We start from the raw sequence: 22,761 nt of genomic DNA on the forward strand, positions 1-22,761 counted from the left end.
GCCGAAGGCAGACGCTTAATGACTGAGCCACCCAGGCGCCCTATCTTTTCACTTTCTTGATGGTGTTTTTTTTTTTTTTTTGAACGTAAACTCTATGCCCAACATGGGGCTTGACCTCACAACTCTGAGATCAGGAGTCACAGGCTCTACGGACTGAGCCAGCCAGGTGCCCCTGATGGTATCTTTTTTTTATTTTTATTTTTTTATTTTTTTTAAAGATTTTATTTATTTATTTGAGAGAGAGAGAGTGAGAGAGAGAGAGAGCGCAAGAGGGGGTAGGGTTAGAGGTAGAAGCAGACTCCCCGCCGAGCAGGGAGCCCGATGGGGGACTTGATCCCAGGACTCCGGGATCATGACCTGAGCCGAAGGCAGTCGCTTAACCAACTGAGCCACCCAGGCGCCCAGTATCTTTTTTTTAAAGACTTTATTTTTTAGAGCAGTTTTTGGTTCACAGTACGGTAGAGGAAGGTATGAAGATTCCCTATATGCTTCCTGCATGCACACATGGACAGCCTCCCCCATTATCAGCATCTCACAAAAGTTACGTATTTGTTATGATTGATGAAGCTACACTGAGATTTGAGGGTGTCTTTTGAAGTACACAATTTAAAAAATTTTGATGAAGTCCAATTTATTTTTTCTTTTGTTACTTCTTTTATTATTTTACCTAAGAAGGCTTTGCATAGCCCAAGGTCAAAGGTTTACTCCTGTTTTCTTTTATATTGTTTTAGCGCTTACATTTAGGTCTATGATTCTTAAGAGTTAATTTTCACATATGTGTAAGAAAGGGATCCATCTTCATTCTTTTTTTTTTTTTTTAAAGATTTTATTTATTTATTTGAGAGAGAGAGAGAGTATGAGAAGGGGAGGGTCAGAGGGAGAAGCAGACTCCCCGCTGAGCAGGGAGCCCGATGTGGGACTCGATCCCGGGACTCCAGGATCATGACCTGAGCCGAAGGCAGTCGCTTAACCAACTGAGCCACCCAGGCGCCCCCATCTTCATTCTTTTGTGTGTAGTTTTCCAGGTGTGCCAGCACCATTTGTGAAAAGGATTGTTCTTTCCACCTTCAGTTTTCTTAGCAACCATGTAGAAGAAAATGAACTGTCCATAAATGTGAAGATTTATTTCTGGTCTTTCAGTTCTACTCTATTGATCCTTCAGATCTATTCTTAGGCTACACTGTGTGGCACATATATATGTTGCAGATCTTGATTACACTGTCTTGATTAATGTCACTTTGTAATAAGTTTGTAAATGAGCAAATGTGACTTCTCCAACTTTGTATTGATATTCTGAGTCCCTTGAATTTCTATATGATTTTTAGGATCAGCTTATCAATTTCTGCAAAGAAACCAGCAAGGATTGTGATATAGATTGGGATAAATCTGTAGATCAGTGGGCAAGTATTACTATCTTAACAATAAGTCTTATAATCCATGAACATGGGATGTCTTTCATTTACTTATGTCTTCTTAATGTCTTTATTTTTGTTTTTTAAGATTTTATTTATTTGTTTATTTTTAAAGATTTTATTTATTTATTTGACAGAGAGAGATAGAGCACAAGCAGGGGGAGCGACAGGCAGAGGGAGAGGGTGAAGGAGGCTCCCTGCTGAGCAGAGAGCCCGATGTGGGGCTCCATCCCGGGACTCTGGGATCATGACCTGAGCTGAAACCAAGAATTGGACGCTTAACTGACTGTGCCACCCAGGTGCCCCTGAAATATACTTTTTAAAAACTTATTATACTACTAAATAAATCAAGATTCAAGATTAATACAGTAAAAAAAAGGTTTTTTTTCAAGATTTTATTTATTTGAGATAGAGCAAGTGAGAGAAAGAGAGCACAAGCAAGGGTGGGGTCAGAGAGAGAGGGAGAAGCAGGCTCTCCACTGAGCAGGGAGCACAATGTGGGGCTCAGTCCCAAGATCCTGGGATCGAGACCTGAGCTGAAGGCAGATGCTTAACCAACTGAGCCATCCAGGCACCCCTGTCATTTCTCTTAAATAGTTAAAAAACTACTAATTCATTCTCTTTGTTATAGGTCTATTCATATTTTGTATTTCTTCTTGAGTAAGTTTCAATACTTGTGAAGTTCTAGGAATTTGCCCATTTCATCGGAATTACTTTTTAGGCATATAGTTGTTCATAGTATTCCTTTATAATCTGATTTGTTAAATCAGTAGTAATATTGCCTCTTTCATTCTTGATTGTAGTAATTTGAGTCTTCTCTTTTTTCTTGGTCAATCTAGATAAAGGTTTGCTAATTTTGTTGATATTTTATATCAAGTTTTTCATTTTCTTATTGTTTTGAGAGTACCTTGTATATTTTCAAGACAAATCTGTTTCATATATTTGTTTTACATTTCTCCCAATCAGTGGCTTCTGCTTAACAGTATTTATTTATTTTTTTAAGTAGGCTCCACACCCAATGTGGGGCTCGAACTTATGACCCTGAGATCAAGAGTCGCATGCCCTACCAACTGAGCCAGCCTGGCATCCCTTAATAGTGTCTTTTGAAGAGAGGAAGAGCTTTAAATTTTGATGAAGTCAAATTTATCGATTCTTTTTTCTTTGGCTTGTGTTTTTTATGTTCTATCAGAGAAATCTTTGCCTAATCAAAGAACACTAAAATTTTTTACTTAGTTTTCAACTAGAATTTTTATATATTTTAGGTTTTACATTTGGGTCTCTGAAACATTTTGCATTAATATGGTATGTAGTTAAGTTTGAGGTTCACTTTTTTAAAAAAAAAGTTTTTTAAGACTTTATTTGAGAGAGAGAGAGGGAGGGAGATCATGAGTGGGGGGAAGGGGCAGAAGGAGAGGAAGAAGCAGACTCCCCACTGAGCTGGTAGCCTGGTTTGGGGCTCGATGCAGGTGTCTATCCCAGGGCCCCAAGATCATAACCTGAGCCAAAGGCAGACGCTTAACCAACTGAGCTGCCCAAGTGCCCCTTAAAGTTTATTTTTAAATAATCTCTACATCCAGTGTGGCGCTGCAACTCACAACTTCAGGATCAAGAGCTGAGCCACCCAGGTGCCCCAACGTTGTAATTTTTTGAATCCTCCCTTCCGTAAAAATAAGCCCCTTAGACAATAAACCTCTGAATGGATTTCAGGGGTCTGTGAGTCTTTGAAAAACCTAAAAAACATTTTATAGTAATATATGTGTATCTGTCTTCCTTGGAGGAAGTGTGTTCATAGCTTACATCAGACTGTCAAAGGGATTTATGTTATAAAAAGGGTTAAGGAACAAAATTTTAAATAAAAGTCTAGGTATATATAAATAATTTTCATGACATTGTTTTTCACATATACAACAGTTAAAGTTACTAAGAACTGTGATTTTTTTTTTTTTTTAACCTTGGGACTCTCCACACTCCATAGGAAAGGATATATGTTTCTTGGCAGTTTTGACCCCTATCACTTTTTGTTAAAAACCAACAAATTTAGGGTGCCTGGATGGCTCAGTCGTTAAGCATCTGCCTTCGGCTCAGGTCATGATCCCGGGGTCCTGGGATGGAACCCTGCGTCGGGCTCCCTGCTCCGTGGGAAGCCTGCTTCTCCCTCTCCCACTCTCCCTGCTTGTGTTCCCTCTCTCGCTGTGTCTCTCTCTGTCAAATAAATAAATAAAATCTTAAAAAAAAAAAAATTTAAATGTTGGTCAGGGATTGGTGGTAAGAAGAAATATAGATGAAGTGAGGCCAAACCCCTTTTTCAAAGCCCGCACAAGAATATATATACCAACGAGGGCGGGCAAAAGGAAAATAGTGGTTATGCATACACCTAAGCTTATTAAGGCATTCATGAGGAACTGAATAAATCTTACTAAGAAGTCTCATTTACAGAAATAGAAAAGGATTAAAAATTTGATACACTTTTATACTAAACCTGGCAGGGGAGATACCATGATACCAGGTGGTTTTCCCAGCTCGTCCATTGCACTCCAGATGTGCTGACCCCTGCGATTTCCCCAAATGTGGCAAACTCAACTGCATAATTTGTGGTAGTGGGGGACTGTGTTCGTGCTCTCCCTTATTAAAAAACAGAAAGAAAAGAAAAAAGGAAAAAATTTAAAATTTGGTACACTTTATCTCTTTTTTTTTTTTTTTAAGATTTATCTGAGAGAGATTGAGGGTGCACAAGTGGAAGGGAGGGGCAGAGGGAGAGGGAAAAGGAGAAGCAGACTCCCCGCTGAGCAGGGAGCCCGATGTGGGGTTCCATCACAGGACCCTGAGATCATGACCTGAGCTGAAGGCAGACACTTAAGTGACTGAGCCACCCAGGTGCCCCTTTCCTTAAGTTTGTTTTAAATTAGTCTATTTAAAAAAAAGTTAACAATTAGGTTTGAATAAAACCAAACAGTAAATGGGGCTATTTCTAAGACCTTATTAATTTTTTTAAAGGATTTTATTTATTTATTTGAGAGAAAGAGGAGAGAGAGCACAAGCAGGGGGAGGGCTAGAGGCAGAGGGAGAAGTAGGCTCCCAGCTAAGCAAGGAGCCTGATGAAAGACTCGATCCCAGCATCCTGGGATCATGACCCGAGCTAAGGCAGAGGCTTAACTGACTGAGCCACCCAGGCGTCCCTAAGACCTTCTTCTTCAAATAACTGTAAGATGTTAAAGAATTGTTACTAGTTCACATGAAAACGTAGGACTGAAATTAGTAAGTATATTTACAAAATTCCCAAAAGGTGTATAGCTCCATATTAAACTCCCTAATAGATCATAATCTCCCTTCTGTTGAAGGAAAATCTTTATGATGAATCAATTTTAGTGTTAAGATAATTAGCAATCATTTGATAATTTAGTGAATCCCAGTAATGAAAAGAATACCGTCTTTTCAGACAGCCATTAGTATTACTAAAAATAGTAATCTCGGACTCTTAATCTACACTGGGTATAGAGATTACTTAAATAAAACTTAAAAAAAAAAAGATTAGGGATCCAAAGAAGATGTAGGAATGATACTTTTTTTTTTTTTAAGATTTTATTTATTTATTTTGACAGACAGCGAGAGAGGGAACACAAGCAGGGGGAGTGGGAGAGGGAGAAGCAGGCTTCCCGCTGAGCAGGGAGCCCGATGCGGGGCTCGATCCCAGGACCCTGGGATCATAACCTGAGCCGAAGGCAGATGCTTAATGACTGAGCCACCCAGGTGCCCCATAGGAATCATATTCTAATAGGCATATGAAAAACAGCCCAGGGTGCATGGGTGGTTCAGTCAGTTAAGCCTCTGACTCCTGATTTTGCCTCAGGTCATGATCTCAGCGTTGTGAGATCCAGCTCAGCATCCGGCTCTGCTGGGCGTGGAGCCTGCTTGAGATTCTGTCTCCTGCTGCCCCTCCATCCCCCCACCTGCCCCAAAATGAACCAAAATGAAGACCACTGAAGACCAGAACGAAATACGACAATTTCATCCACAGGATGACTATTAGATACACAGTAGCAAGTGTTGGCAAGGGACGTGGAGAAATTAGATCCCTATTACATAGATGGTGGGAATGTAAAGTAATGCAACCACTTTGCAAAAACAGTTTGGTATTTCCTCAAAAAGTTAAACTCAGTTGCAGTATGACCCAGCAATTTCCCTGTATACCCGAGAGAATTGAAAACCTACATCCACAAAAAAACATGTACACGTATGTTCAGAGCATTATTCATAATACCCAGAATGGATACAACCCAATCATGTAACTGATGGAATGCATCAACAAAAGGTGGTACATACAGTGGAATATGATTTGATTATAAAAATGAGGTGCTGGTACAGGCTACGACATGGATGACTCTTAAAATATTATGCTAAGTCAGAGAAGCCAGGCACAAAAGACCACATAGTGTATGATTCCACTTATATGAAATGCCCAGAATATGCACATTCCATATAGACAAATCAGTGATTCCAAGGGGCTGAGAGAAGGGAAAAATGGGAAGTGACTGCTAATAGTACGGGACTTCTTTTGGGTGGGGTGATAAAATGTTATATATGGAATTAGATAGTAACAGTTAATGTGTGATGGCTGCACATTCTTGTGAGTATAATAAAAGCCAGTCAATTGTGCACTTTTAAATGGTGAGTTTTACCTTAATTTAAAAGAATAGGGAGGTCTGTATGTTCTGAGATGATACGCTCTCCATAACATATTAAATGAAAAAAACAAAACAAAACAGAACAGCATACACAGCATGCTTCCACATGCTTAAAGAAACTACCATACACAAACACACACTTCCCAGGCATAAAATCTCTTGAAAAGAGACACCGGAAACCAGCAACATTACTTCCTAATGGGAGGGGGGGGGTCTGGGTGGCTGAAGAATAGGGACGGCCTGGAAGGGAAACCTACCTTTCCAGGATACTCTTTTGTACCTTTTGGTTTTTATACAGAGTATAAGCATTACCACTTAATCATGTGTTTGTTTTTTTAAGAAATAAAAATGAAAAACTCTGATGTTTTATCCTTAGTCTTAAGTTTTATTTTAAGGGATCATCTTCATTTTCTTTTGTAACCAGCTTAGAAGATAGCCACCCATTTGGTCAGATTTATTTATTCTTCAGCAGTTGAAGCATTTAAGATGACAGTTTTTACTTTAAATCCTTAATGATATTATATATACTATACTTGAGAATGTTTTGCTTTCTCGTGGAGAAAAAAAGCCCAAACATAAACCTTTAGATTATCCATCTACTAGTCCTGCAGCACAATCTTAATAAGAAAGTTTTACTGATAACTGGACAATTTATTCATTATGGCAGGGATATAACAAGAGTGGTTGTAAAGTGGCCAGTCTTATAAGTCAGGAGCTATGATCCTTGATCCACTGCTCAATCCACTTCAATATCTGATTGATATTATCCTCTAGATCTTCTGGTTTATTGCTGGGCAGTTGATGTACTATTTCTTCCTTGTAGGATGCTAATGCTTCTTCATAAAGAACTTGAAAAATTTCACACTGAATATTTTCTTTTAGTTTCTTTTCATTATAACCCCTGGAAGGCAATGAGGAGAAAACAAAAAGCAAACTGAATGACATTAACTAGAAGTTTAGAAACATACTAGAAACTGGGCACTTTTAAATACATGAAAAATCATGCAAAAATACTTCTTGTAGTCTATTTACCTTGAGAAAATAAGACTGGCACCTGTAAATATGAGAGACTTTTTTGACAAGAGGGTTAAACTAAGGTCCAGTGTTTAGGTTTATCTTAATTTTCTCCCCACAATTCGTCATCCACTCAATTAGCAAACATATCTACGTACCACAGATATTGAGCTTTGAAATAAGTCTATAGCTGTGGTCCTAGATTTCAAAAGCATTAGAGGAGCTAAGATATAGACAGATAAAATAACTAGATGGCATATAAAAATGAAATACTCATGGGGGTGCGCCTGGCTGGCTCAGTCAGTGGAGCATGTGACTCTTGATCTCGGGATTATAAGCCCCACATTGGATGCAGAGATTACTTAAAATCTATTTAAAAAATGGAATACTTATGATGGGAATACTATATATACTATATATATAATTGGGTACTTGATCATACAGATAGATCTATTTATGCTTTCCCAATTCCAAAGACATTTAAAGAAATTAACTTACATAATCTTTAGGCAGATATGTAAATTAGCCAATTAGCTAATGAAAAAGATAAAGAAAATATTCAAATTTAAATTAGTTCAACCTTGTAACAAGATTAAATTGAACTACTTAAAAGGTGATTAGCTTTATGAAAATACAACAGAATGGGAGAAAATTTTTGCACATCAAGTATCTGATAAGAGATTTGCATCTAAAATACAAAAAGAACTCTTATAACTTACTTAAAAAGAAAGAATAACCCAATAAAAAATTGGGCAAAGAATCTGAAGAGCTCTTTCTCCCAAGAAGACATACAAATGGACAGTAAGCAAATGAAAAAATGTTCAAAATCACAGTGATCAAGGAAATGCAAATCAAAACCACAATGAGATACTACTTTATATCCACTGGGAAGGCTACAATCAAAAAGACAGATAACCAGTGTTCTCAAGGATGTGGAAATACTAGAGGCTTCATACATTGCTCTTGGGAAGGTAAATTGGTGCAGCCACTCTGGAAAACAGTCTAACAGTTCCTCAAAAGGCTAAACACGTGTTACCATATCACCCAGCAGTCCCATTCTTAAATTCCATATCCAAGATAAATGAACACATAATGTCCACACAAAACCACAGGCACGGATATTCATAGCAGTATTATTTATAATAGCCAAAAATGGAAACAACCCAAACATCTATAATCTGATCAATGGATAAATAAAATATGGTATATCCATACGATGGAATAGTATTTGATAAAAAAAAGAAATGAAGTACTGATACATGCTGCAACACAGATGAACCCTGAAACATTATGCTAAATAAAAGCCACAAAAGACCACACACTGATTTCATTTATATAAAATGTCCAGAATAGGCAGATCCACAGAGATAGAAGGTAAATTACCAGTCGCCTAGGACTGGGGGACTGGGGATATATGGAGAGTGACGGCTAATGGGTACGGGTTTTGGGGGAGGAGGGGGACAATGAGCATTTTCTAAAATTGGTTGTAGTAATGGATGCATAATTCTGTGAACATACTAAAAACCACTGAATTGTATACTTCAAATGGGTACATTTTATGTATGTGAAATTATCTCAGTAAAGCTGTTTTTTTAAAGGTGATTACTTTGTAACTTTTTCAGTGGCTAAAAACAGAAGAAGACTAGCTCTCATAGCTTTTTCAGACCTTGTCAGTCTGGCTATTTACATAAAACAGTGATTTTTTTTTTTAAGATTTTATTTTTAAGTAATCTCTACACCCAACCTGGGCTCTAACTTACAACCCCAAGAACAAGAGTCACATGCTGTGGGGCGCCTGGGTGGCTCAGTCGGTTAAGCGGCTGCCTTCAGCTCAGGTCATGATCCCAGGGTCCTGGAATCAAGCCCCGCATCGGGCTCTCTGTTCAGCGGGGAGCCTGCTTCTCCCTCTCCCTATGCCCCTGCTTGTGTTCCTGCTCTCGCTGTCTCTCTCTCTCTCGAATAAATAAATAAAATCTTAAAAAAAAAGTCACATGCTGTACTGAGCCAGCCAGGTGTCCCAAAACACTAATTTTTAATAAAAATTTTAAATTGGCTTGAGAAAAGGATGTGTACCATTATGGTCTCTCTTCCCATTTAAAATACTTTTAATGGCTTTTCACTGCCAAAAGAAAGATGATTAAAGTTTTAGGTCTAGCTCCAACTCTCCCTTTGTATTTGCTACTATATTCCTTGGTGCAAGGATTTTGCAAGTATCCCACGCAGTGATGGTTAGTGACAGCTGACTACCACCGTCAGTGAGACCTTCAAATTCTAATCCTGAACTTAGGGGCAAACTTTTGGAGCTTTCCTCCTGAGATTGTCTTGTAAATCCTTGTAGAACCTCCATCTTTCCCAGCTTGAATCAAAAGACAGTGGAAAAACGTTTCCCATAAAAATTTTCTCTTTTTTGGTTATTCTGGATTAAGTCTGATGCCCTCTTGGAGGAACCAACTCAAATATATTTTAAAGGTGGTGAAATGTTGATTTATCATGTCCGTTTTTCATAAACTCTCCCATTCATGTTGAGGGGATAATGTGAGAGGGTAATGTTCAATCAGTAGTCAAGAGTATGTTCTTGGCTTGGCTGTTCTCCCAGCAAGGTTTTACATTAAGGAAAGAGCATGACTAAATAGGGTTGCTGTATAGTATATTTTACTGAATCAAACTGTCAATTGCAGTATTCATTTACTCAGTTATAAACTACTGCCTGTGTTTTACACATGAATCTTTTTCTTTTGGATTCAGAACATTGGTACCATATAGACATGGTTTATAATGAGAGACCAAAAATCACATTTTCAAATAGAATCCTTTATCATGGTAATACTGGCCAATTTCAGGAATCCGAATAAAGGTTTATATCATACTTTAAGAATTCAACGTTTTTGGGGCGCCTGGGTGGCTCAGTCGTTAAGCGTCTGCCTTCGGCTCAGGTCATGGTCCCAGGGTCCTGGGATCGAGCCCCGCATCGGGCTCCCTGCTCCGCGGGAAGCCTGCTTCTCCCTCCCCCACTCCCACTGCTTGTGTTCCCTCTCTCACTGCCTCTGTCAAATAAATAAATAAAATCTTAAAAAAAAAAGAAAAAAAGAATTCAACGTTTTTCCTTTCTTACCTTGTTTCAAGTCTTTTGTACAATACACTGTTATCTGCTTGCAGCACAAACACTATATGAAACCAGCGTTCAGGAAAGAAATCACAACCATGGTAATCAACAATAACTCCACCTTCGCTCATTTGGTTTTCTAATTCATCAACTACCTGTGAGAAAGGGAAAAAAAGAATGCTCCTTAAAAAAAATGAGGTCAACTTTCCTATTAAATTTTAAGAAGTATACTTTATAGGGGCACCTGGGTGGCTCAGTTGGTTATTGTCCAATTTTTTATTTGGCTCAGGTCGTGGTCTCAGGGTTGTGAGATCAAGCCCCGTGTCAGGCTCCGTGCTGGACATGGAGCCTGCTTAAGATTCTCTCTCCCTCTCCCTCTGCTCCTGCCCCTCCCCTTGTGTTCTCTCTCTCTCTCTTTAAAAACAAACAAAAAAAGTATACTTTATTAAAAAAAAAATTGTACTTACTCTGTCTTCATCTAAAATGGGGCATTCATACTCTTCATCATAGCCATCATACAACTGCCCTAAAAGAGATTTACATTGGCATATTAAAGTAAAGTAGTATTTTCTAAGTAACTCAGTAGTCTTCAATTAATTTTAGACACTAGGAGAGGAAATATATCATCAATTACTCTTTTAGAGACTGAAGTGGACTACAGTAGATGTCACATGGACACCAAATGCAAAGAGCAATACTGATAAATTAGAATTTTATCTGAAAGGAAACTTGGATAGCAATCTATCTGATACCAATTTTAGTTATCAAAATTGAAACCAACTGAAAAACAATTTCAGAATTTGTGGGGCTGTTAGAAGAGGATTGTATTTTATTTTTGTTGAGCTACTGTTTGGTGGGAAGAGGGGACACATGAATACAAACACACACATTAACAGCAGATTAAGTATCACATTTATAAGGCTAAGGAGATGGAATTTAGTAAAAGCAACAACAGATTCTTGTTTCTAAGAATGAGCCCTCTGTCACAGAGGTGACATCTCCGTGGGGACTGGGGAAGAAGAGTCAGAACCCAAGTGCTCCTGAACAGTGTTGTTACTTCTAGATTTCCAGTATTCCCCAAACCCACAGGTTAAATAAACATCTTACTTTAGGAAGCAAAACAAGAATGATGGGCAGTTTTAAAGAAGGCAGATTTAAATCTCACATTAGAATTTTCCAACAAATCAAAACTGGCTTTCAAAGATGTCTTGCTTTAGAAGGTGACACATAGGAGCACCTGGGTGGCTCAGTCGGTTAAGCATCTGCCTTCAGCTCAGGTCATGATCCCAGAGTCCTGGGATCCAGTCCTGCTTTGAGCTCCCCAAGCTCCCCAGGTTCCCTGCTCAGCAGGGAGTCTGCTTGTTCCTCTCCCTCTGCCCCTCCTCTCCACCCCTACTTGTGCTCCTGCTCTCTCCCACATAAATAAACATAATCCCACCCTCACCTGAATCTCTAAGAGACCGGTAAGAAGGCAGGCTTAGACCATCCTTTTAGCCATCTCTAAGAGCATGCTATAGTCTTCCTACATCTTTCCTTTGGGTATTTTTTTTTTTAAGATTTTATTTATTTCACAGAGAGAGACACAGTGAGAGAGGGAACACAAGCAGGGGGAGTGGGAGAGGGAGGAGCAGGCTTCCCCCTGAGCAGGAAGCCCGATGCGGGGCTCTATCCCAGGACTCTGGGATCATGACCTGAGCCGAAGGCAGACGCTTAACGACTGAGCCACCCAGGCGCCCCTCCTTTGGGTATTTTGGCAAAGGTTAGGGACACCTGGGTGGCTCAGTCGGTTAAGCATCCAACTTTTGATTTTGGTTCAGGTCATGATCTCAGGGTTGTGAGACTGAGCGCCTCGATAACAGGCTCCCTGCTCAGCAGGAAGCCTGCTTCTCCCTCTCCCACTCCCCCTGCTTATGTTCTTGCTCTATCTCTCTTCTCTGTCAAATAAATAAATAAAATCTTTAAAAAAAAAAAAGAAAAATGTGCCATTCACAGATTTCCTCTACCATTTACTTCTAACCTGAAAAAATTTTAAGTGATAAAATGATAAAAAAACATTCAACAATAAGGAAATACTTAAATCTCGGTTTTCTAATTTGATGAAATATAATTAAAGTAAATATTAAGGTAGTATTATGTAGTATAGACTAGGTTGTACATGATAAATACTTATAACACAAAGGATAAAACATAAAAAGCAGAATTCAAAGTTGTCTGCAACAGGGCCAAAGATTAGAAGAAAAACAAAAGATGGAAATAAATTAGGATTTGGAGTACTTTTTCTGTGTATTATTATTTTTTAAAGATTTTATTTATTTGAGAGAGAGAGACACACAGCTAGAGAGGGAACACAAGCAGGGGGAGTGGGAGAGGGAGAAGCAGTCTTCCTGCGGAGCGGGGAGCCCGATGCGGGGCTCAATCGCAGGACCCTGGGATCATGACCTGAGCCGAAGGTAGACGCCTAACAACTGAGCCACCCAGACGCCCCTTCTGTGTTATTTTTACAATGTAACAAAATCTAATACCTACTGCTGATTCTGTACTATGTTGGAATCTGAAGTAGATAAATACTGATGTTCCTTCACATTTTTTTATAGAAGATTTTATTTATTCATTTATTTGAGAGAGTGAGAGAGAGAGCACATGAGAGCGGGGAGGGTCAGAGGGAGAAGCAGACTCCCCGCTAAGCAGGGAGCCTGATACGGGACTCGATCCCGGGACTCCAGGATCATGACCTGAGCCGAAGGCAGTCACTTAACCAACTGAGCCACCCAGGCGCCCTGTTCCTTCACATTTTAAACCCTTGACTTTTAAGACTAGTGAAATCATTAAAAATATATGCTGTCAGCAATGTCCACAACAGCCAAACTGTGGAAAGAGCCAAGATGTCTATTGACAGAGGAATGGATAAAGAAGATGTGGTATATATATATATATATATATATATACACACACACACACACACACACACAATGGAATATTATGCAGCCATCAAAAGGAATGAAATCTTGCCATCTGCAATGATGTGGATGAAACTGGAGGGTATTATGCTGAGCAAAATAAGTCAATCAGAGAAAGACATGTATCATATGACCTCACTGATATGAGGAATTCTTAATCTCAGGAAACAAACACGGTTCCTGGCGTGGTGGGGGGTGGGAGGATGGGCTGGCTGGGTGATAGACATTGGGGAGGGTATGTGCTATGGTGAGCGCTGTGAATTGTGTAAGACTGTTGAATCTCAGAACTGTACCTCTGAAACAAATAATATATTTTATGTTAATAAAAAAAAGAAGAAGATAGAAGGAAGGGAAAAATGAAGGGGGGGGAAATCGGAGGGGAAAATGAACCATGAGAGACTATGGACTCCGAGGAACAAACTGAGGGTTCTAAAGGGGAGGCAGGTGGGGGAATGGGTTAGCCTGGTGATGGGTATTAAAGAGGGCACGTACTGCATGGAGCACTGGGTGTTATACGCAAACAATGAATCATGGAACACTATATCAAAAACTAATGTAATGTATGGTGATTAACATAACATAGTAAAAAAAATACATGCTGTCAAAAATAAAGACAACTACTGCAATATTAACTTAGAATTAAAGTCTTTATACTGCAATGCTGAAATGCAGGATTTCTTAAATCATGTTAATGTAGTTTAGTAGTGTAATCCAAGCTTTCAAATGTTCACTTAAAAAAAAAAACATTTATCAAATACCATGTATAAGTGTCTGTAAGGTTAATAAGGATTTAATAGTTAGCAAAATGACCAGGAAGGCAAACATTGTCTTTCCCTCAAAGAGTTTACAATAAAATGAGAGAGGACAGACAAGTAACCTAGAAATTATACTAGGATAATACTTTAATGTTTACGATTCCTGGTGTTTTAAGAGCAAAAGTATGGACACCTATTATGTTAGGAACATAAACATGGGATGTCAGGGGAGACTTCCTGGAGCAAGTGACTTAAGGGGAGACTTGAAGCAGTAACCGGAGGGAAAAAGTAGGGAGGACCATTTTCAACACAGAAAAAAGATATTCAAAGCCAGAGAGAATTAGGAGGGGAGGACCCAAGGGAGGGAAAGTCTCTTAGACTAGTTGGAAAATAGATGATAAAGGGTCAGGTAAATTGAGGCCAGATCAAAAAGGGCCTTAAAGGTTGCAGAGTTAGACTTTATCCCAAGGCAAAGTAAAATCATTAAAGCATTTTAATCATGAAATGACATGATCAATTACAAATATTTAAAAATAATTTTGATTTCTGTGTAGCGAACGAATTGAAAAGAAGCAAATCCAGAAGCAGGGACACCAGATCAAGGCTACTGCAGAATTTTAGATGACTGATTATTATAACCTGTACCACAGGGAATGGAGAAATGGATTCTAAACTTCATTTCAAATTTCCCCAAAAAAGGGAAAAATGTATGCTTTTAATTTTTTTTAACATATGCTACTTTAGAAAGTTTCAGTTGGAAGTCAAATTTAGAGTTGTATATGTATAGGGTCCTAATCTAGAAGAGATGAAAAGGCTTGAATTGATTAAACTACCAAAAGCTTAGAAAATTAATTTTCTCAACAAATTTTTATGATTTATTTAAAGTTAGGTTAGTTGCAGAAGAAAAATGATTGTGGGGCCAGTTAAATGGTAAGTTCTTACTTCAAAAGATCTTCCCAGCTGTTGTTAAACTATAAAATCATTACATTTTCTTTAACTGCCATTCTAGAATTTATACACTCACATGAAAGCTGTTTTTTTTTTTTTAAGATTTTATTTATTTGAGACAGAGAGAATGAGAGAGAGCATGAGAGGGAGGAGGGTCAGAGGGAGAAGCAGACCCCCTGCCGAGCAGGGAGCCTGATGCGGGACTCGATCCCGGGACTCCAGGATCATGACCTGAGCCGAAGACAGTCGCTTAACCAACTGAGCCACCCAGGCGCCCCGAAAGCTGTTATTTAATGATACTGGGATGCTAGCTATCTATTTTGGTGCTGTTGCCAATACTAAAACATTTTCAGATTTCTTACTTTATACAATTTTTTAAAAAGATTTTTATTTATTTGAGAGAGACAGAGGCCACAAGCAGTGAGGGGGGAGGAGCAGAAGGAGGAGAAGCAGACTCCCTGTTAAGCAGGGAGCCCACTGTGGGGCTCAATCCCAGGACCCTGGAACCATGACCCAAACCGAAGGCAGACGCTTAACTGACTGAGCCACCCAGGTACCCCTAATTTTTTTTTTAAGTAGGCTCCACGCCCAACATGGGGCCTGAACTCAACCCTGAGATCAAGAGTTGCATTCTCTATCCACAGAGCCAGCCAGGTGACCTTCAGATTTCTTACTTTGGAAATATATTTATTTACTTCAATCCAACAAGAAGCTTATGTCTGTGACGCAACTAGTACAAGAAGTTAATTGGCTTGGAAGGATTGAGTACTTTAATACCTGACCTTTTTTTTTTTTTTTAAAGATTTTATTTATTTATTTGAGACAGAGAATGAGATAGAGCATGAGAGGGTGAAGCAGACTCCCTGCCGAGCAGGGAGCCCGATGGGGGACTCGATCCAGGGACTCCAGGATCATGACCTGAGCCGAAGGCAGTCGCTTAACCAACTGAGCCACCCAGGCGCCCAATACCTGAACTTTTATGTAGATAAAGCACAATGAAATCTACTTAGAAAAGTTAGCAACAAAATGTGACATTTGAGTGGGCCTTTTAAGGAAGAGCAGGGCACCTGGGTGGCTCAGTTGGTTAAGTGACTGCCTTTGGCTCAGGTCATGATCCTGGAGGCCTGGGATCAAGTCTGCTTCTCCCTCTGACCCTCCCCCCTCTCATGTGTGCTCTCTCTCTCTCATTCTCGCTCTCTCAAATGAATAAATAAATCTCTTAAAATAGAATAGCACATATAAAGACATGGAGGTCAATTCCCAGTATCTGAGGAACAGTAAGTGCGCTGTGCATAGACTGAAGGGGACTCAGGATGAGTGGCTGCAGGGAACGCTGAAGGCAAAGTATGACCGTTCATCATCTATATATTATGGAAGATGGACTTTATCAGAAAAAGTTCAAGTCTTATTTATTCCTTTTCCCTCTTTTTTTTTTTTTAAGATTATTTATTTGAGAGAGAATGAGAGAGAGAGCACATGAGAGGGGGGAGGGTCAGAGGGAGAAGCAGACTCCCCGCCGAGCAGGGAGCCCGATGCGGGACTCGATCCCGGGACTCCAGGATCATGACCTGAGCCGAAGGCAGTCGCCCAACCAACTGAGCCACCCAGGCGTCCCCCCCCCTTTTTTTTTTAAAGGACAGTAATAAAGAGGGAAGGAAAAGATACTAAAGAGTAGGAGATTCAGCAGAAATGGGCTTTAAAATGGGATGAGGATCATATTTAGGCAAACCATCAAGATTTACAGGGCAAATGCATCTGTGTAGTGTTTGAATTGTGTCTCTATGTGTGGGGAACAGGAATCACGAGTGGGCAAGTTCAGGTAGGACTTCAGAGCATGCGCTTTTTTTTTTTTTTTTTAAGATTTTTAAAATTTATTTGAGAGAATGAGAGAGAGAGAGAGAGAGCACATGAGATGGGGGAGGGTAAGAGGGAGAAGCAAACTCCCTGCCGAGCAGGGAGCCCAATGCGGTACTCAATCCAGAGACTCCAGGATCATGACCTGAGCCGAAGGCAGTCGCTTAACCAACTGAGCCACCCAGGCGCCCTCAGAGCATGTGCTTTTTAAGTCTATTAGTTTGGAGAGGTCTGGGAACTACCAAGGTGGCTACCTTTCGTAGGTGTCTTGGAGTTAGGCTCTTTTAAAAGGGAGTGACTGGTCCAGAGTGGATGAGATTACTAAAGGGAGGGGCAAAATTACAATATAGCTGCATTGAAATCGTGGGGAAAGAAGTATATGGGGGGGGGGGGCGCCTGGGTGGCTCAGTTAAGCACCTGTCCAGCTGTGACCCCAGGATTAAGCCCCGCATAGGGTTCCCTGCTCAGCAGGGAGTCTGCTTCTCCCTCTGTCCCTCTCCTCCTCATGCTCTCTGTCTCTCTCAAATAAAATCTTTTAAAAAAAAGTATATGGTGCGAGGGAGAGGATCACATGCAGACTGGGAGACAGCAGTGCTGGAGGGGCCCATAGAGGTTCGTTTCAAAGCCTTCCAGTGGAGGGAAAAAACGGGATAAAGAGGTTAGAACCAGGATGGCAAACTTTTTCTGTAAAAGGCCAGACAGTAAATACTTCAGGCTTTGTGGGCTAGTCTTCAGCTAGTGTGGTTCCTATAAAAAACAGCAGCAGCCTGCCAACTCCTGGGTTAGAAAAAGATCAAGATTTTAAGTGTTGAGGGCTCAGCTGTGCTTTACAACCAGTTTCCAATGGATCCAATGTTAATATAATACTTTGCCTAGACCTATGGGAATCCTGGGGTTTACGAACAGAGGCTGAAGACTGATAAACTTGTGGCAGGAAAATTAGGGGTGCTGGTAAGTGTAAGTAAGTGATTGCATATGGGAAAGGATATCAAGTGAGGAAGAATCTTGAGACTGGGAATAACAAGGGTAAGAAAAGCATCCTTAGCCACACCATATTTACGAATCCCAATAATTTTATTAAACTTAATTCCCCACCTAATTTTTCCTTCCTTGGTTCCAAATGGCCTATGAATGATCTCTTACATTCAACAGGATTACTAGAATGGCAATAAACTCCATTTAGACACATTTATTTAAAATCAGGGTGGCTTTTTGTCTTCTTTGTACCAGGGTTTCATAATCTCAAATACTACTGACATTTTGAGCTTGATTTTATAGGAGTGGAGGGCTGTTCTGTGAATTGTGGGATATTCAATAGAATCCCTGACCTCAACCCCAGTCTTGACTATCAAAATCTCCAGAAATTGCCAAATGTCCCCTAAAGGACAAAATCACACTTATCTCAGAACCACTGCTTTATAGATGTTTACATGGTTTCCCTTAAAATATATCACTATTTGAGAAAAATGAGGACAGGTGTCTCAGTATATTTTCTAGTTAAGATTTTGGCATATTTTCTAGTTAAGAATTTCAGATATTAAAAAAAAGATTTTTAGATATATTCAAATGGCATCTGGGGGGAAAAAAAACCAATCTAGCACATTATGAACAACCTTATAAAGAACCTCATCTAGGGGCGCCTGAGTGGCTCAATCAGTTAAGCATCTGCCTTCGGCTCAGGTCATGAGCCCAGGGTCCTGGGATCGAGGCCCGCCCCCCAATCCAGTTCCCTGCTCAGCGGGGAGCCTGCTTCTCCCTCTCCCTCTGCCCCTCCCCCTGCTTTGTGCGTGCACACTCTCTCTCAAATAGATAAATAAAATCTTTAAAAACCACAGAGGACATTTGGGACTATACACAGTTAAGTGTACATACACTGGCTAAAACAGTGTCGAGTACAAGTATGAAAGGAACCAAATGTCTAGTATTACTGTTCCTCAGTACTATTCGTAGTAGGTTATATAGCAACTTTATTAAGTTTAAAAATGTTAAGTTCAGTGGGTAAGATAAATTGGAAGACTGAAATTGACAACTATGTGACTCTGAAATCACTTGTCAGAGACTGTAAAGTTCAAAAGGCAAAGGAAGAAAACCAGATTTTATATAGGTATAAAATGGGAGACTGACTAGCCATGAAAACAGCAAGCAAATACCTAAGTTTTATTAACTATACTTAAATACCAGACCTGGATTAAAAATATGAGCGTGATACTGACTTAGAGTACCAAAAATATGACAAAGCTAAGACGTGCAAAAGTGAGCTGCAAAAAGGGATAATGGAAAAAAATTTTTAAAGTGGGGACATTCTGGGAGACACACCAAGGGTCCTTAAATATAACTAGAGATAGAAAAATAGCACCAAGGAAGAGGCTGAGTGACTGAAGAAGAGAAATCCAAACAGATGAAGTGGACTCTCCAAAAAAGAGACATGGTTAACACTTCAGCAATCTTAGAAATGGAGCCATAAGAGTGACTTATATACCAGAGATCATACTGTGATCCAAACATCTGAAGGGGCCCCTGGGTGGCTCAGTCAGTCAAGCGTCTGACTCTTGATCTGAGCTCAGGTCATGATCTCAGGGTCATGAGATCAAGGCCCACGTCGGGCTCTGCACTCAGCATGGAGTCTGCTACTCCCTCTTCCTCTGCTCCTCCTCACCACTCTGTCTTCGCTCCCTCTCAAATAAAATCTTAAAAGAAAAAAAAATAAACATCTGAAGACACTAGAAGTACCACTTTACTGTTTATGAACAGATCACAACTTCAAGTTGTTATTCCTGTTGTTGACACGTAAGAAAACTGCTTCTAAAAACATTACTGCCAAAGTACCGATGATCAAATTGATGAACATTTTTATTTTTACACTTAAAGGATGATGAATAACCATTACTAATCCTATTAAAGAAAACCCAACATCTCAAGCGGAAAGGATAACCATATTTACTCATTAAATGCCATTTAAGTTTTCTACAACACAACTTGAAAATACCCAGCATGCATGTTTAATCTCAGTACAATGGTTTCAAGACCAAGTATACATGTTACAAGCATCAAGGCTAGATTACAAATTATCATAGTCATCATCGTCATCATCATCGTCATCATCATCATCTTCTCGTTTTCTTTTCAATGCATTTGATGATTCATTGGCAGTATTTTGTGATGACACCATGTTAGTGGTAATAAGAATGTTTTTAGACCCAATTAATGATGGATTAATCAGAACATTCTGAACTGCGGATGTTGCAGGAATTGATGCTTTTACAGTTGGGGACTGTGAAGTGGGCATCTGTACTGTAAACCTTTGCCCTGTGAGGGACATTGGAGTCCCTACTTTAGTTGACACAGACATGGTTTGTGGGGTTGGTGTGCCAAGTGTGGGAGTACTTGGTCTGCTAGTAACTGAACCAACACTTAACCGTGGAACTGTTATTCTTCCCGCAGAAGTAGATGCCTTTTTTTGTAAAGACTTAAGTCTATAGTTTGGAGCAGTCAGGCAGTATCTATCAGGTGGCAACCTGGGGCCTGAATATGGCTTGATTAATGGCAAAGGAGTTTGATTTCTTTGCCTTGCAATATCTAATAAAAAATCTCTTGGGGGAGGAGAGGTAAAAGACTGATCAGCACGACACTGGATGGCCAATCGCACATCATCTGCATCAACAGTGGCTTTCTTAGCATGGCTTGAATAAATTTTTGCATCATCTAGAATTGTGGTCACATATCGGAAGGCAAACTCCAACATCTGATTTATAACTCTTGGCTCATATTCTGTAATCCCCATATCCTTCAGGATTTGTGCCATCATCTGTGCATCTTTCGGCATGCTCTTGGGAGAAGCCATCTTGCCAGACTCCATGATATCCGTTGATCAGACTTTAGATCATTTGAAAAAAATATGTACATTAGATCAAATCTGAAATAGTTACTTTAGTAGCAACTGTCAGGAACTTCAAAAATTTTAAATACTGTTAAGTTTTTGAAAATACATTTAAAATTGTTAAATGTTGTATCTTCTTAAAGAGGCACACTTAAAAGTTCCCTTTAAATTTATTGAATTTCTATCCTGTACAAATCATTACAGAATAAAAAAATGAAGACACAAATAAGGGAGTCATAAAAGACTGGGAGAAAACAAGGTAAAATAAAAACATTTATCACTTTAGAATAATGTGCAGTTGTGCGCAGGCATGAACTATCAAACGAAGCTAAGAAGAAACCATAGAACAAGTCATGTCCTACTGACTGAGTTCAAAATAATCTGTCCTTCCAGTGAGATCTATACTCACCATCTCCACAAATATGCTTGGTACCATCCAAACCTTTATGCGTTTGCCCATCTCAAAAACATTCTCCCCAAGTCCCATCTCTTCATGGAAGCCTTCCCAATTATTACCATTCAGAAGAACTACTGGCCAACAAAGTGGGGCAGGATGGGGTAGAATGGTCAAAACAACCAAGACATAGTACTACATACATATTACGTTTTCTTTCTACCGGTTTCCAACAGAGCATAAATTCCTTAATGGCACTCTGTCTCTGCTTTTTGTACCCTCTCACAAGTATAGTACTAACATTCCATTACCTACTCAACGCCAGTGTATCCCTTACCTTCTCGAGCTAAATCACCCACATTAATGTATTTCAGTCCTGATCTTGATGCAAGTTCTTTGCCTAGCGTGGTTTTTCCAACCCCTGGTGTACCTGTAAGACAAGCCACAGATACTTGTTAGACTTTAGCCACCTATCTACCCCTTTTAAAGTTTTCAACAACTGAAATGAAAAATGTCCTAATTAGCAATTCTCTGTGAATTAATACACACTATAACCTAATCAAAAACTACTCAAAGCCTGTTGCATAACAGAATCTCACCAAGTGTATTTGATGTGTCAGGAGTGGGGCTTGGGGGATTCTGATACCAATTCGCAGACTGCCTGCCACCATAACAGATACTCCCAGAGTAACACTAGCCATCTCAAATTACCATCATCTGTTTGCTTTAATTTTTAAAAAGTTAAGAAATTACTGGGGCGCCTGGGTAGCTCAGTCGTTAAGCGTCTGCCTTCGGCTCAGGTCATGATCCGAGGATCCTGGGATCGAGCCCCGCATTGGGCTCCCTGCTCGGCGGGAAGCCTGCTTCTCCCTCTCCCACTCCTTGCGCTTATGTTCCCTCTCTCACTGTCTGTCAAATAAATAAATAGAATCTTTAAAAAAAATTAAGAAATTACTTATGGAAAAAATTTAACCACTACGAAAGACGGCTATCACCCCGGGAATTTTACAGTAAAAAAGCTTCTGATGCTAATTCAACAAACGTACACGGCAAGTTAATTACCCTACCCTATAAATATTCGAACCCTTTTACCCAAATGTGATTGTCAGATACAAAGGAAAATGAAATACAGCCCATGAAGGCCTAAGGACAAGGCGTCCAGCATTAAAAGACCTAGTAAGGGTCAGAGAGTAAATTACATTATCTCGCTAAAGTTCTACAGACAACCCTGCTAAATAAGAAATTAACAGAATTTTACAAACAAAAACCAGATTCCGAAAGATTCGGCAGTTTGCCAGAAAGGGGACCCGAACAGGTCTCCCTCTCTCCCCGAGCGGCCTCGGGCCAACAAAACCAACATTCCCCGCCCCCTACCCCGCCTCCCGCAACGGTCGGAGGAACCGGTCTCGAGGCCCCGACACCTGCCACGCCGCGCGGCCCCCCACTAGCCTCGAAACAGAACACCGAACGGCACCCCTTCAGGCGCCCGACGCCCCACGGCACTCCGCGCCCCCGGACTATCCCGCCGCCCAGCGCCTCCCCGCCGCGCGCCTGACCGGTGAGCAGGATGTTCGGAAGCAACATGGTCCTCACCGCGCTGGCTCCGGGCGTCCAGGCCCACGCGCTTTACGCACAACAGGGAGGAGCCGGAAGCGGCGAGCTGCGGCAAGCGCCAGTGGCCCCGGGGGCTTCGAGGCCTTGTGCGGCGCTCGCGGCCCGTCTCCACCGCCTAGTCACTGAACAGTGGTTACCTGGCCTTCTATAG

At 40.3% G+C, this 22,761-nt stretch overlaps 3 protein-coding genes and 1 non-coding gene across 6 annotated transcripts in view; 2 read left to right on the forward strand and 2 right to left on the reverse strand.

Annotated features, from left to right (window-relative positions):
• The first annotated feature begins 3,882 nt into the window (after window positions 1-3,882).
• On the forward strand, window positions 3,883-4,038 carry LOC123836848 (U1 spliceosomal RNA). The gene has a single exon (XR_006789090.1). It is a non-coding gene; the product is annotated as a U1 spliceosomal RNA (small nuclear RNA).
• Window positions 4,039-4,985: 947 nt separating this feature from the next.
• On the reverse strand, window positions 4,986-22,674 carry AK6 (adenylate kinase 6). Of its 2 annotated transcripts, XM_045889852.2 has the most exons (5): window positions 22,553-22,674; window positions 21,334-21,426; window positions 10,679-10,737; window positions 10,221-10,366; window positions 4,986-6,995 (listed from the first exon to the last, which is right to left on the reverse strand). In XM_045889852.2, the coding sequence occupies exons 1-5, from the start codon at window positions 22,578-22,580 to the stop codon at window positions 6,803-6,805; spliced, it is 519 nt and encodes a 172-aa protein (XP_045745808.2). In that variant the 5' UTR covers window positions 22,581-22,674; the 3' UTR covers window positions 4,986-6,802. The 2 variants fall into 2 exon arrangements, with proteins under 2 accessions (XP_045745808.2, XP_064452279.1); XM_064596209.1 differs by lacking the exon at window positions 21,334-21,426 and having other exon boundaries at window positions 22,553-22,595.
• TAF9 (TATA-box binding protein associated factor 9) lies at window positions 19,640-22,600 on the reverse strand. Its single transcript, XM_064596208.1, has 3 exons — window positions 22,553-22,600; window positions 21,334-21,426; window positions 19,640-20,598 (listed from the first exon to the last, which is right to left on the reverse strand). Exon 3 carries the CDS (start codon window positions 20,579-20,581, stop codon window positions 19,784-19,786), a length of 798 nt encoding a protein of 265 aa, XP_064452278.1. The 5' UTR covers window positions 20,582-20,598; window positions 21,334-21,426; window positions 22,553-22,600; the 3' UTR covers window positions 19,640-19,783.
• RAD17 (RAD17 checkpoint clamp loader component) overlaps window positions 22,408-22,761 on the forward strand; it is a 34,733-nt gene continuing 34,379 nt past the window's right edge. The window contains exon 1 of one of the 2 annotated variants that reach the window (XM_064596194.1): window positions 22,408-22,554. The gene's annotated coding sequence lies outside the window, so the exon portion shown is untranslated. The remainder of the gene's footprint in view (window positions 22,555-22,761) is intronic. The other variant, XM_064596193.1, reaches the window with a different exon arrangement.

Source organism: Mirounga angustirostris, unplaced genomic scaffold (genome assembly GCF_029215605.1).
Source record: "Mirounga angustirostris isolate CCGP_5_RB_7025 unplaced genomic scaffold, mMirAng1.0.hap1 SCAF_7, whole genome shotgun sequence".
NCBI classification, from domain to species: domain Eukaryota; kingdom Metazoa; phylum Chordata; class Mammalia; order Carnivora; family Phocidae; genus Mirounga; species Mirounga angustirostris.